This window comes from Taudactylus pleione, unplaced genomic scaffold (assembly GCF_031769625.1).
Source record: "Taudactylus pleione unplaced genomic scaffold, aTauple2 ptg000777l, whole genome shotgun sequence".
Lineage (NCBI taxonomy): Eukaryota > Metazoa > Chordata > Amphibia > Anura > Myobatrachidae > Taudactylus > Taudactylus pleione.
Genome location: NW_028285179.1, coordinates 978352 through 994226, shown reverse-complemented (window position 1 = coordinate 994226; position 15875 = coordinate 978352). Strand labels below are relative to the sequence as shown.

At 50.5% G+C, this 15875-nt stretch overlaps 1 protein-coding gene across 4 annotated transcripts in view; it reads right to left on the bottom strand.

Annotated features, from left to right (window-relative positions):
* ANKLE1 (ankyrin repeat and LEM domain containing 1) overlaps positions 1-13694 on the bottom strand; it is a 55511-nt gene extending 41817 nt beyond the window's left edge. For all 4 annotated transcript variants that reach the window (XR_015872779.1, XM_088457711.1, XM_088457709.1 and 1 more), the window contains exons 1-2: positions 13391-13694; positions 5791-5943 (exon numbers count right to left, since the gene is read on the bottom strand). Coding sequence is in view for 3 of the 4 variants with exons in the window: in XM_088457711.1 (XP_088313837.1) it covers positions 5791-5943; positions 13391-13443 (206 nt within the window). In the remaining variant the exon portion in view is untranslated. The remainder of the gene's footprint in view (positions 1-5790; positions 5944-13390) is intronic.
* Between the last annotated feature and the right edge of the window lie 2181 nt (positions 13695-15875).

Below are 15875 nucleotides of genomic sequence, written 5' to 3'. Positions count from 1 at the left end.
TTGCATAAAGGTGCGCACATCCGGGATTGTAGCAATCCTACGGTGAAACCAGACAGACAGGGCCGAAACCTGTACCTTCAAAGAAGCAAGGCGAAGCCCATGATCTAGTCCCGCTTGTAGGAAGGCGAGAATCCGAGACAGACGAAACTCCCGCGGTGCATAACCTCTCGGTCGACACCACTGGAAGAACGTATGCCACACGCGATGGTATATCCTCGCGGAAGACGGTTTCCGAGCTCGCAACATGGTATGCACCACAGAGCTGGAAAACTCCCGGGACCTCAGCATGGCCGTCTCAACAGCCACGCCGTCAAAGACAGCAGAGTCAGGTCCGGGTGAAGACAAGGACCCTGAGACAGAAGGTCCGGTCGTAGCGGCAACCGCAGAGGACTGACCACGGACAGACCCTGAAGGTCTGAGAACCAGTGCCGTCTGGGCCACGCGGGAGCTATCAACAGGAGCATCCCTCCTTCCTGTTTGAATTTCCGGATTACCCGTGGAAGAAGGGAGACCGGAGGGAACAGGTATGCGAACCGGAACGTCCACCGGACGGACAGAGCATCCACCAGAGACGCCCCTTCGTCTCTTGTGCGAGACCCGTACACCGGCAACTTGTTGTTGTGCCGGGACACCATGAGGTCGATCTCTGGAAGACCCCACCTGTCCACCAGCAGTTGAAAAACGTCCGGGTGCAGGGACCATTCCCCCGGATGAACGTCCTGGCGACTGAGAAAGTCCGCCTCCCAATTTAGCACTCCCAGGATGAAGACCGCTGATATGGCCGGAAGATTGCGCTCCGCCCAAACCAGGATCCGAGAGACCTCTACGAGAGCCGCCCAACTGCGGGTTCCTCCTTGCCTGTTTATGTAGGCCACGGTGGTAGCGTTGTCCGACTGGACCTGTACCGGGTGACCCTGGAGAAACCGATGTGCCTGCTGGAGAGCATTGAAGACCGCGCGGATTTCCAAGATATTTAGGGGAAGCTCCGCTTCTGTCGGCGTCCACCTGCCCTGGAACAAGTGTGGACCCAAAACCGCTCCCAAGCCCCGAAGACTGGCGTCCGTTGTCAACTGGACCCAATTTGGAACCCAGAACGGACGTCCCTTGTTGAGGTGGGTCGTCTGTAACCACCAAGCAAGGGACAGGCGAACTTCCGGGGTGAGCACAATCGTCTGGGACTTCAGAGACTGAGGCAGCCCGTTCCACTTGGACAGGATCAGGTGCTGCAGAGGTCTGGAGTGAAACTGGGTGTATTCCACCATGTCGAACACCGACACCATGGAGCCCAGTAACCTCATCGCCGAGTGTAGGGATACCCAGCGAATGTGCAGACAACTGCGCACCCTTGACTGTAAAGCAGAGATCTTGTCCTCCGTCACGAAGATCCTTTGCTGTCCCGAGTCCAATAAGGCTCCAAGATGCAGAATCCTCCGAGACGGGATTAGAGTGGACTTCTGCCAGTTGATTAGCCAGCCGTGCCGTTGCAGCAGTGCAATGGTCAGGTCCAAGTGGCGTAACAGGAGCTCTGGAGATCCTGCCACCAATAACAGGTCATCCAAGTAGGGCAACATGCGGACTCCCTGCAGCCACAGAGAAGCCGCCATGACAGCCATCACCTTGGTGAAAACCCGTGGTGCTGTCGCCAGGCCAAAAGGTAACGCCCGAAACTGGAAGTGGTCGCTGCGGATTGCAAACCTGAGGAACTGTTGATGGCGCAAAAGAATAGGGACATGCAGGTAAGCGTCCTGTATGTCCAATGACACCATGTAGTCCCCAGGTTCCAGCGCCAGAATGATGGACCGTAGGGTCTCCATCCGAAACTTCGGTACCCGCAAAGACCTGTTGAGTGCTTTGAGGTTGAGAATCGGACGATACGACCCATTGGGTTTCTGTACCAAAAAAAGATTTGAATAGAAACCCTGGCCCCTCTGGGAGAATGGAACAGGCACTATAACTCCAGCCTGGAGCATAGTGTGCAATACCTTCTGCAGCTCCGTAGCCTTGTTCCGGTCTGATGGTAGACCCGTGGTGAAGAATCGAGCCGGGGGTCTGTGCCGGAAGGAGAGGGCGTACCCGTGGGAGACCACCTCCAGAACCCAAGTGTCTGTCGTAGTGGTCGACCAACACTGGGCGAACTGCAGCAGGCGGCCTCCCACCCTGGGATCCCCCAAAGGGAGGCCGGACCGTCAGGCCGCAGGCTTGTCATCAGGCTTGGGGGCCGGACGTCTGGTACTCCATGTCTGCTTCCGGGGCTTGACCGATTTCTTAGGGCCAGCCTGTCGAGGAAACGACTGTGGTTTGGGCCTGCCCTGGGCCCTAGATGACCGAAAGGACGATGGTCCAGAACCAGAAGGAGCAGCGGCCGACGGGAGACAAGCCGATTTGGCTGCCGCCAGCGTGGCCACAATCTTATCCAGATCCGGACCGAAGAGAACTTCTCCGGTTAACGGCAACGCCTCCAGACCCTTTTTTGAATCTGCGTCCGCCTTCCAGGAAATCCTAGACACCAGAGTACTAATGTCTAGGGCCACCTCGTTGATGTAGGTGGCCGAATCACGGAGATTGCCAATCAACTCTGCCTGTTCGGCCGGACAGTCGGAATCAAAAGAAGCCTCTAATGAATCCGCCCAGCGCTCCATCGCTCTGGCAACCCATAGCCGGCCGTGCTGCCCCCCCCCGCAAGGGAATAAGCGGACTTCAGGCAGATCTCCACCTTACGGTCCGTAGCATCCTTAAGGGAGGACATGGATGGCATCGGCAATGTGGCACTACGGACAAGACGGGTCACGTGAGAATCCACCTGTGGAGGGGATTCCCACTTTGCAAAATAATTATCCGCGAACGGATAAGCCACCGCCAGGCGTCTCTGCGGCTGGTATCTTTTGCCAGGCTGTTTCCACGCCTCCTCTAAATGGTCCACCAACTGACCCGAAAGAGGAAAGACTGTGGCATCGCCCTTCACATCTTTGAAAAAGGCATACTTAGATTTAGCCGCTGGGGGAACTTCGTCCTCAATCACCAAGGCTGTGCGGACCGCTCGAATAAGTCCAGGAATATATACTTTGGACTTAGCATCAGCGTCCTTAGCATGGAGAGGTTCCTGATCATAAGGATCCAGAATCTCCCCATCATCAGACGTCCCCTCGTCATCCTCATAAGGAGCCGACAGAGACGCCACCGGCCGTTTATGCGGCCGCATCACAGACTCCCCTTGCAACACATCCGACAAGTGCTGTACAGAACTCGTCAGGGAGTTAACCCACGCTGGCTCCTGAGAAACCGGGAGCGGGGAAATAGGGAGACTGTGGGGTACCACCAATTGTCGTGGGAAACCCTGCATGGGTGACGATACCACTGACTGCTGGGACAAACCCATCGGCGTAAACGCGGGCTGCGGAGCTAACTGGCCCACTAAGGCTGTAAGCGCTTGAGCGAAACAAGCCCAGGGCGGCTCCTGTACCGGTGCAGTAACCGTAAGAGGCCGCGCCATAGACAAACACTGCCGGCAGAGGCCCTCCGCGCTACCCTCCCCCTCCGCTAACGGTACTTTACACGTAGTACACTGTAGCCGGAGGGGAAAATCACTTTCAGACATGATGGCACCACGTATGTGACCCCTCTCACCAATTATATATTTAAGAGGCGAGAGACCACCCTGCAGCACCGCACCGCAAGGGCTTAGCAGAAAAAACAGGGACAGTATAAAGCTGACAGTTTAGAAAAAAAGTTACAGGCAGCAGCGCTAACACAGTCACATACAATGCAGAGAAATAACAATTCCTGCACTAACAGCGCTGATCACTCAACTACACAGACACAGGGCCTGGTAGGAAACAGCGCTGCATACACAGACCTGACCACAGCAGAGGAGAGGTATGCGGGGGGACCCAGACCACGATGCTTCCAATGCAGGCTTCCAGCAGCGTTCACCATGCTTCAGAAAAGATGGCCACCGAGGAGCAGAGAGAAGGCTGGCCTGGGGGAGGAGCACTGAAACAGGGCCAGTCAGCACAGTGCAGAGAGGGCTGTGTGCAGCGGGGGAGGCGCCGGCTGTGAGACAGGGAAGGCGCGCTCCCCTGGCATGCATTTAACCCCTGGGACTCCGCAGCGCTACCGCTCTGCTGCGGTCCGCTGTCCCAGGGGGTAGTGGAAGCGCAGGTTGGTCGTCTGGCTCCACGCTGCAGCCAGTCCCCAGGGAGCCCCCTGCCTGGGGACTTAGGACCATGTGATCAGCGGGGACCCCCCGCGGGACCCCGCTGCTTACCTGTCCCCCTTGAATCCGGCCATGGTCCCGAACATCTGGGGTCACCGCTAGCTGTGACCCCAGATGTCCACCAGCATCCCCGGATCAGTACCGGCGTTCTGGTACCGGCGGGGTGTAGGGAAGACAGCATGGACGTCAGGACTGACTGTCCATGCTGTTCATCCAGATGTGCAGCCACAGCTGCATGAAGAAAAAGCTTCAGGGGCTCTTCTAAGCCCCCCTCTAGCAGGTGCCTCCGACTACGGCCGGGCACCAAACGAAACTGGGATGCCTTGGCTCGGGGGCGGGGTATAGGAGGGGGACCTAGTGCATCCTGGGAGGCTGAAAGCTTAACTCTTTGGTGCCCGATGGCTGACGTCACACCTATACCCCAAGGTATCCTGTGGATACCCTATGGACCCTGAAGTAGAAAAACTGAATTCCTGTGGCTGGGGGCGGGGTATATAGGGAGGCAGCCCTATGCATTCTGGGAGCTTGAAAGCTGTAGCTGTTTGGTGCAATGGATTACTCCAACTACATACCCCACGGTAGATCCTGTGGACCCTATGGACCCGAAGAAGAAATATTGAGTAATTTTGCAAGAAACTTGTAATAAAATCGCAATTGTTAGTCTATTTGTTTTTAACTGATTGGGCTACTGTGCTTGTGCTTAGAAACAACCTGGAGATATAACAGGCCCCCAAATAATACTTACCATCACACTAATTTAGCAAAACACTTCTCATTATTTACAGCCTCTTTATTTGACTTCTGAAAGGGACAGGAAAGAGCTTCTTCCCTCACAGGAGAAAGTGAATGGCTGAGATTTTATTATTAGTAATAGAGCATATCACAAGTCTTCCATTACTAGTCCATTATTACAACAATTGCTCACAGGCTCTCTCCTGAGTGTGTACAAAACACTCTGGCCCTGATTCAGAGCCGGAAGCTCTGACAGAGCGCTAGCTCTGAATCAGGGCCGTCCCTCTTACTTTTTGGAGCGGCCTCCAGGCCGCTCGCATAGCTGTGGGTGACCACCCACAGCTATAGCGAGCTGCCAAAATGATGGTCGCGATGGTCAAGACCATCGCGACCATCGGGCTTGCGATGAGACCCTTGTGGTAGGGTCTCGTCTGCCGCAAGCCCAGGAGTGCTTTTGGCTCTATCAGAGCCAAAAGCACTCCCACTGACATCACTAGTGATGTCAGTGGGGCCGGCCCCAGATGGTAGGCGTTCCCATGGGAACGCCTCCGTCTGGGCAGCCATGCCCCCGGCACGCCCACCAAAAGGGGGCGTGCTGTCAATCACCATCGACAGCACGCCCCCTTTGGTGCGAGACCCAAAACGACGGCTTGGCCGTCGTTATTCGGGTCTCGCGCATGCGCACGACGGAGCCGCCTCCGTCGTGCACATGCGCACTTGGGCAACATCGACCCGCTCGCGAGCGGGTCTGAATCAGGCCCTCTGTTCCCATGTAGTTAGTGTTCTATTTAAATATAGCACATATTAATCCTAGTCTATACAGATGAGTTTTAATTGAGGCATACCTGACATTGGGATCTCCACCGTGCTGCAAGATTACATTCAAACATCTGAGGGCACTCTCGCTCTCCTTCCCTGAAGCCAGGTGAATCGCTGCAATTCCATTGGGGAGTATCAGGTTTGGATCGGCTTCGCATTTTAAGAGATTTTCTACCTCCCTGAAGGAGAAAAAAAAAAAAAAAAGTCTAAAAATGTGTGTGTGTGTATACAGAGCCGGTCCTAGCTAAATTAGCGCCCTAGGCAAGATTTTGGGTGGTGCCCCCCTCCCCGTGAGATCCTGAAAAGAAGTGTGGCCTCACAGAAGGGGACCTCACCCAGCACCCCCCTATCCCAGCACAGCGTCAGCATCCACCTTCCCCAACCACCCCTATCCCAGCAGAGCACACCTCTCCCAGCAGTGAGCACTACAGCACCCTGGCCCTCTCCAAGTTCCAAACTTACTTTGCTTGAGCACAGCCTGCAGAGCCGTCCAACTCAAGGTACAGCAAGTCGCGGGTGGCAGACCCGCTTTTCCCGTCTCAGGCTAGCAGGCTGCAGCTACGTGTGATAATTGCTGGAAGTGGAGCCCAGAGCCGTGAGGTGTGACTCACTACTCCAAGCTCCGCAAAGGCCCATTCGCAGAAGCTCATTCTAATTGTGTGACACCCCTGAGCCAACCCGGCGCTGACCACTAGCTTCCGTCTAGTTACTCCGCCCCCGCAAATTGCTGCCAGCTGTTCCACCGCTGCCCATTCACTGTTTACTGCTGCCAGGCCCGATCAGAGCTGTTAGGTGATCTCCGATCGTGGACACTGTGCAGTAGCAGCTGCCAGAGTATCTGCCCGGCAGCAGATGGCCCCGGACATGCCTGCACTAAACCTCCACCGGCCCTAGGTGGGCTTGGATGCCCCAAGGCTTTCCAATGCCCTAGGCATTTGCTTAGTTTGTCTATGCCTAGGGCCGGGTGTGTGTGTGTGTAATCATTTATGTACAAGAAGAATTGGCATACACAAGTATGCCACAACGTATATTAGTGAGCATATCAATTGGGAATAAGAGGTGGTGCAGCACCTGGCAGCCCTGTCTGGAAATGCTTCCATGGATGTCACAACTAGCTACACCTCCAAATGGGCTAGTAATTTTTTGTAAACAATTACTGAGTGATGATGTTGAAGCTATCTAACAACTTCAAAATAACAACGGGGAGAGAGATTTGGCCTAAAAATCAGTGAGAAGGCTTTTTGGCACCCTTCCTGTCAGGGGAATCGCAAAAGGCATATTTTGACTTAAGTCTTACAGATGCCAAGGACCACTGATTAAAAACTGAGATTTTGACTCATTTGGGTGTCACAATGCCTATTTAAGCACAATGATTTCATTGCTGGGGATACTAAATGGATAAGCTTACCTGCTCTCAAATGCATGCCCACTTCCAAGAAGTGGCTACAACTAAAGACAAAGCCCTGACATCTGGCGGAAGGAGACGGACAGGGGCGGATGGATCTGTAAGGATCCCTCTTCGCAACCCTGGACTCCTTCCTATAGTGGGTGTCCAATAAAATATTAGGTAGTTCATATATGGCAGGAACAAAAGATCCCAAATTGTTCTAAGTGAACTTGATGTATGAATTACTCTTATGTTTATTTATACGGTATAGTATTGAGGAGTTTACAGTTTTGAAACTGTGAAACTCTGGTCCGTGAGTTGAGCTTCTTTGCCATCTTCCATCTGAAATTACTGCCCTTGAAATGCAAGTAGGAGCCTAATCTTATTCATTCCCAGGAGCTTATTAATGCAGCTGTCACCTGTTTAGATGGCACTGTGGCCAGGAATAGGTATCAACTGGCTCAGAGCTTAAGCTGCTCCAGTAGCCTGGTAATTTCACAGTCATCTGTTTGGAGGGCACTGTGGTCAGGAATAGGTGGTTTTCAACTGGCTCACCGCTTAAGCTGCTCCGAAAGCTGCTGCATCTAGTGAATCCATATTTGCTTCAGCAGCGGCGGCCCGATTTCTCACTGTCGGGTAACGCAAGTCTACGTCTGGCTGCAGATACCATACACAGCACGCGGCTCCTTTCTTTATTCAGGAAAGTGGAAGCATCAAGTTGTCAGCATGAATTAAACCGGCTGTATTGGGAATCTGGTATATAATGAGGACAGCAACGCATTTCGTCCATTAGTGGACTTTCTAAAGCTGTGGAGGAGCTAGAATATCTTTAGCAAACTGGGAATACCTAAGGAAATCCTAAATGATCAGGGCACCCCCATTTATGTCAAGAATCATGAAAGAGTTGTGCCACCTGTTTAAGGTTACTCAGCTAAGGATTTCCGTGTATCAGCCTTAGACTTATTGTTTAGTGGAGAGATTTAAGAAAATGTTAAAGAATATGCTAAAGAAAGTGGTAGATAAAGATGGGAAAAATTAGGATTATTTGTTACCCTATTTATTGCTGGCTATTAGAGGGGTTCCACAATCTACCACAGGGTTCTCACCTTTTGATTTGCTATATGGGAGACACCCAAGGGGATTGCTGGATATTGCAAAAGAGACACGGGAGGGGCAACACTGTCCCTATAATAAGGTTATTGAGCATGTTTCTCAGATGCAGGAAATAGCTGTGTGGCGACATCCATGCCGCACATGCGCATTGCAGTTGATATGCCAGTACCTAAAAAGTAAGTCTGGAACTGCTTACCACAGAACTTTGGAATAGAGTAGTTGCGCGCAGTAAAAGCCACAATGTTTGTAACTAATATTACTGTAAACGTCACTAATGTTACAGGAATTTAAAGATGCGGTTTATTTTAAATAGAAAGTACAGCAATATTCAGCCGATGGTTCGGTCCTTTGAAGAACCTTGACCATGGCACAACCTTATCCATCCAATATCAAAGACTGAAACGTCAGCTGAATATTACTGCACTATGACATTTTTTATTTAAAATAAACTGCATCTTTAAATTACTATAAAGACTGGTAAGCGCCCTGCTCTGTGATTATATTAGAAAACGAATGTTGGGTATACACCAGGCAGACTTATCCACTACCCACAAATCCGCTGTCTGAGTGGCCGATTGACATGTCTGTGATTTAAATTTGCCCGCCCAGTTGAGATGTGTCAGCGGTCAGCAGGTCTCCTGTACACACAGCCAGATGCACCAATCAGGGCCGTAACTAGGGTGGTGTGGCCAGTGCTGCCGCACAAAGCGCAGGTGCCCTGTGGGTGGACCTGGCCGCCACCACCACGGTACTAAGTGCCCCCAATGCTTACCGCCCGCTGCAATGCACATTAGTAGGATGCACCTTACCCCTTCACTGCCGGGTGCACCGCTATATATTTATATTGGAGTGAGCGGTGCCGGCAACTGTCTTCTGTAAAAGTCTCCCACAGTGTCTGCAGGAAGAGACAGAAGGACGTCATAATGTCACATCTCTCCCGCAGGAGAGCTGCATGGCTGGCGGCGTGCGGGGAACCAGGCAGCGGAAGGTAAGTGATGTTAGGGCTGGAAGTGCCACTGGGGGCTGGGGCTAAAAGTGCCACTGGGAGCTTGGGCTGGAAAGAACACTGGGGACTGGGGCTGGAATAAATGTAATCATGATTTACTAATCGAGGCATAGGGAGGGGATTGGGGGGGTTGATAATTTGTTCTGTAATATGTTAGGGGCATTACTGTGGCATAATGTATATAAGTCCACTACTAATATGTTGAATAATGTGTATGGGGCATTATAGTGTGGCATAATATGTGAGGGGCAATACTGTGGCATAATGTGCACGGACACTACTGTGTGACATAATGTGTATAAAGGGCTCTACTGTGTGGCATAATGTGTAAGGGGCTCTACTGTATGGCATAATGTGTATACAGGGCTCTACTGTGTGGCGTAATGTGAATAAGGGACACTACTGTGCGGTGTAATGTGTAAGAGGCACCACTGTATGGCATAATGAGTAGAAGGGGCTCTACTAAGTGGTATAATGTAAATAAGGTTGCACTACTGTAAGGCGTAATTTGAATCAGGGATATTATTGTGGGGTCACGCCCCCCCCCACAAGACCATGCCCCTTTTTGGCGTGCCGTCCCTATTTAAAATATGGGGTGGTGGGGGGTACCAATGCTTTTTCTGGCACAGGGCACCAAAATATCTGCAAGATATTTCGGCATCAGCTGTGCTGCAGGGCCGACGTGATATATATATCTGTGAACAACGTCATTTACAGACATATCGTTGCACTATGCGATAAGTGTTTGTCTGCTTAATGAACAGCATATTGCATAGCGTGCACCCAGCATTACGCAGCATATGAAATTGCATGTTCTGCAATATTGTGGAAAAATTTGCAAATTAGAGTAAAGTCGCATACACACTACACGATGTGTGTATGCAGCGATATCGTCATCAGCGGAACCTACAGGGGTGCCAGCATTAGCAAGTGTATACACACTTGCCGATGCTGACCAGCGACAGACGCTGGCGGGGGTTGGGGGAGCAGGACCATGCTGCATTCAGCAGCATGGCATTGCTCACGAAAACACCAGATTGAGCTGCATGAATAGCTGACTGGGGCTATCGTAAACGACCAGCGGGAGCGCGCATTGCTGGTCGTTTTTCACATACACACTAGCCGATGTTTTGAACGATTACGTTCAAACTATCGTCTAGTGTGTATGTGGCATTCATTTTTATAAATAATGCAATGTTGTTTACAAATATCTTAATATGGAAAATAAAAGATAAAGGAATACAAATTAACATCTACATTACGTGGTGATGAGGAAAGATTTATGACTGAGCTTTCTGCTAAAAATTCCAGTACAAAGATCAAAGTTACATTATGCTTAAAGTGCTGGGCAGTACTTTGCTTTTTCAGTCACACCCATCTTTACATGCACAAAACATAAAAACTTCATCAATAATTTCACACAGTGCAGGAATATTTCCTCCATTCTCATAGCATTCTAATAAAGGTTAGTGAATATTTCGTTTAAAGGAACCAATGTAAACGGCAGGTTTGTATGTCTGTAGACACTTATATAAAAGTAATATATATTATATATATATACACACATACATATTTGTCCTCATGCATCTAGCATCATTACGACGTGCAGCACAACTTGCTTGGCGTGAGTGAGCCGTCAGGTACCATGCTACTCTGCTAGCGTCACACATCCACCAGCAGACTGACTATTAATTTGACATGCGACACTTGTATATCTGTGTGCACCTGACTCTGTATATGAACCAGGGCCTGTAGCCGTGCGTGTAGCGCTGACCAGACGGAGTTCGGTCAGCACTACACAGTGAAACACACAGCCGCCGTCAGCTGTGTGTTTGTTTTGATTAGCAGCCAATGAGAGTCAGTCAGAATCTCATTGGCTACTGCGCCCACTGCCGAAGCCGGGCTGGAGCTTTCCGGCTCCCACAGTGGGTAATAGGAGAGACATCATGACGTCTCTCCCATAATGCAGAGCGGCCCGAGAGGACGGACTGAGGAGCGAATGGCAGCGGCCGGAGCGGGAGCGGGGATTCAGGTAAGTGTTTTTTATTTTTATTACATGTGTGTCTACTCGGGGAAGGGGGGGGGGGGGAAGACTACTACAAGGGGGTGGCTACTACTGGGGCACTGCATAGGAGGGGGAAGCTCCACTGGGGGCACAACAAGGGGGGGGGGGGGGACTACTGTAAAGAGGGCACTACTACAAGGGGGTGGCTACAACTGAGGCATTGCATAGGGGGGGAACCTCCACTGTGGGCACAACAAGGGGGGGAGGGGTATTACTACAAGGGGTGACTACTACTGGGGGCACTACCCGGTGGGACCACCACTGGGGGCACTACAAGGGGGGGTGACCACCACTGGGGGCACTATATAAAGTGCAATACTGGGGCACTACATAGGGGGGGAACCTCCACTGGGGGCACAACAAGGGGGGGATGGGGGACTACTACAAGGGGGTGACTACTACTGGGGCCTTGCATGGGGGGGAAGCCTCCACTGGGGTACCACAATGGGGGGGACTACTACTAGGGGCACTACAAGGAAGGGACCACTACAAGGGGCGGGAATGGGATTACCACTGGGGGCACTACAAAGAAAGGGGGGGGGGAGGAGTATCACAGGGGGCACTCTTTAAAGGGCACTGCATAAGGGGTACAACTACTGGGAGCACTGCATAGGGGGCTTACAACTGGGGGCACTATATAAGGGGCACTGCACAGGGGGGGGACCAATACTGGGGGCACTGTAAAAGAGGCACTGCATAGGGGGGCGCCAAAAAATATACTCGCTTACCAAAAAATTGGGGCTAGGGACGGCCCTGATATGAACCATAACAGAATTAGGGGCCCATTTATTATTGAATATTTAAGGTGATATGACCCATTTTTCGGTGTTTACCTCAAGTATTAAGTATCCCTCTGATGTATTAAAGGAGGGACTGCAGCAGGTATCTCAGATACCTGCTGTGATCCCTCCATTCCCACTGACAGCCGCATCCCCCATCGGTTTCTATGGGGGATGCGATGCTGCCAGATTTACCAATATCCGGAATGCAATGCATTCCAGATATTGGCCCCCGCAGCCAACGCCATCTAAAGAAGACGCCATCCAAATATTGGCCCCCAAAGCTAGCACCATCTAATGCTGGGCATACACAGCCAGATAAAATGTCTGTCAGACCGACAGACATTTTATCTGGCCGGCTGCCAGCCGCAGATGTCGCCGGCATACACTGAGAGAAATCTCACAGTGTATAGCCCGACATCCGCGCTCCGCCCCCGGGGGAAGGAACACAGGAAATGTCTGTCTGTCGGCCGCGCTGGCCATACACTGCCCGATGCGGGCGACAGTTTCCGGGTAAATATCGCATCGGACGGGCATGCTGGACAATCCTGCATGCCCGACCGAGCAATATTTAACCCTCAGTGCCCCGCACACACGCTACAATTATCGGGGCGATCCGCCGATATCAGGCGGATCGCCCCGATAATTGTAGCGTGTATGGCCCGCATTAAGATTGCAATTACATGCCCTTATGTCTGATTTGGGCATGTACTGACATGCCCTGATCGCATTGCAAATTCAATTATTATTAAATGGGGGCCGTAGAATGAAAAAAGCTGCACCTGCTACATTGTAGCACTTCATAGCCAAGGACTCACACGCACACAGATATACAAGTGTCGCTCACAATCTGCTGCCAGGTGCGGCTTAGACGCATTTATGTCTAAAAATAAAGACGCCCAGCACTAGCAGAGTCTCACGGGACCTGGTGCGTTGGGAGGGACTTTTTATCACGACTGCAAAAATGTATAAGGGCACACACACACTAATATATATATATATATATATATATATATATATATATATATATACACACACACACATTGATTAACTGGATTATAAAAAACAAATCAACTTTGCCTCTTTACCTTCTGTTTCATGTCAGCTGTGTCATGATCACCTAAATGAACGTACAGTGCTGTGTACTATGCCAGCGTTTTATAAATAAGGGATAATATAATACTATGTTAAACATGTCCCATAAATAAATCAAAGTAAGGAACACAGACAGCTGCTCATTTAGAATAACATTCTTGCTCTGTATTGTCTCACTTACTGAGCATCTTCATTCTCCACCGCCTCACACAGCTTGTTGGCCATTGCCGCCATCCCCCGGCTGGACAGATGGGTGCTCCACGTTGACCTCAACTAGAGGGATGCCAGGTGAGGGCACACTCGGGGTGGCATGGTGGAGGGGAGCTCATGCATACACCATATTTATTTTAATTATATGTCCCATGGCAAATAACCCTGGGCTCTCATCGTATGCTAACAGCGGAAGAAGTACACGGCTGGCGATTCAAACTTCCCTCCTTGAGGACAAATCAATTGTGTCCCTCCATCCATGCCACTGCTGCTGATTCCGCCCAATCCGGCCCCCGACACACCCCCTCCGCATTATCATCATTGCTCCAGTAGGCCGGAACTGCATCCACGGCCTTGCCTACACTGGCACCCCGACCACTCGGAGGAGCTGGTCGCTGCTCACAGCCCCTTTATGTGTGACCTGAAGAAGTGTAACCGCAGCCTTATCGGCCGCCCATAAAAGACTATAGAAAAATGAACAGCAGACATGTAGTAATTGCCTGTGGAGCCCCATGAGAAGCAGACAGTATATCCATCACTCTGTACCCCCATAGGTTGCCATGAATAACTTACTCTAGATAAATGTAAAGGAGACATTTAAATAGAAACAACAGTACACAAATCATACACATTGTGAATAACGAATTAAGGGCCTGATGCAGGACGCAAACCCAATATTCTCAAGTTGGCCGATGTTTTAATTACTGCGCATGCATTCTGATGGATTACCATTGTCGCTCGCAGAGAGGATTTAAGGCACACATCCACTTAGCGATAATACTGAGTGATTGCACGAGTACGACTCAGTATTCGTGCACTTTTGTGTCGGAAACGACCAGCGATGCGTGCTCCCACTGGTCGTTTCCAACCTCAATCATCGCCTGAAAATGCTGTACAACCTGACTATAACGTCAGGTTGAGCATGGTAGGGGATGATTGATGTGCCTACACCGAACGAGTGAATGCACAGACTTAAACGACTGCACGATTACAATGTTGAGGCCTGCTAGTGGATGTGTGCCTTAACACGCAGGGTTTTTGACAGGTAGGAATTGTTTGTGGGAGGTGGTTAGAGAAATGTGGGTGTTGTAACTGTTTTGTAGGCTGTTGCAGCAAGCGAATGATTCACTGGCTCCAGCGTATTAGTTTCTAGTTAACATAGGGTTGCTAATAAGTTCAATAATCGTCTGATCTGAGTCTGATGGTAAGTCTTTGTACGCAATTGCTTGGATTTGCGTAGACTTCGGTGGGCATCTCAATACAAATCTAGGCCGCTATGGCATTTGCATATTTTCACACAGTTGAGTACAAAGATAGAATCGCGACAGGCAGGGGCGTTTCTAGAGAGGAGGGGGCCCGCGTGCAGTCTCCGACACGGGCCTCCTCCTCTCTGTCCAGTGGCTGGCAGCGCACTGAGCTGTGCGCAGCCAATGCCGGAGTTATAGACTCTGGGCACTAGAGTGTGCCCAGAGTCTATAGAGGATGCGCTGGTCACCGGGAAAATGGCCGCGGTGGCCATTTTCCCTGTACTGCACATGCGAAAACGACAGGACATTTTCCAGTCGTTTTAACAGCGCCGGACCCCTGCGCTAACGTGGGACTCCGGAGAGGTAAGTCATTCTATGGGTGCAGGGTGTGCAGTGCGGGATCCCCCTGGACCCAGGGGCCCGTGTTCCCCGTACACCCTGCACCGATTATAGATACGCCCCTGGCGACAGGATTTGCGTCCATCTCTGAATCAGGCCCTATGACATATTTATTAAGTAAAAGGAAATTAAAACAAGGTGCAAAGACAAAATTCTTATATTAATTTAGAATCAGTGCACACATCCATCACCTTTCCATTTTGAAGATCGTATGGAAATGTGTTTTATTGCAGCAAGCAATTGTAAATATCATTATAAAAAATTGTAGTATTAGCTTAAGTGGAGAGATTCAGGCACATGGGGTGTATTTACTTGGTGGCAATAACTGCCGACAGGTGCTGAATTTGATAAACCACTGATTAGTAAATATACTTCAGTAATCCAGAATTATCCACTGATCGTCATTATATTTCACTTGGGTCGAGCACCAACAAGTGATCTGCCTCCAGAAAGACTCATATGCATTTTTCTTATGGTCAGTATAGGATTAGTTTTACACAAACATGACCTTTCTTTTCTCCCACGGTGCATACTCCAACCCCCATTCTGTACCCCTTAGTACAAGGTGTCCTAGCATGGAAAGGGATGCATTAATCTCAGATGCAAAAAGAGGCCTAATTTAACAATGAGACATAACCTCTTTATCACACACTAAAGGGGCTATGTTCTCCTTTCAGTACTTAACAAACAACGGTAAATTGAGATCACTGCTGTTTGTCTCTGTATCGCTTACGCCATCTACAGATGGCGAGAACGATACGGTCCACTTTGCTGGCAATAGGTATGCAACAACAGCTTTTCCAGCTTCAG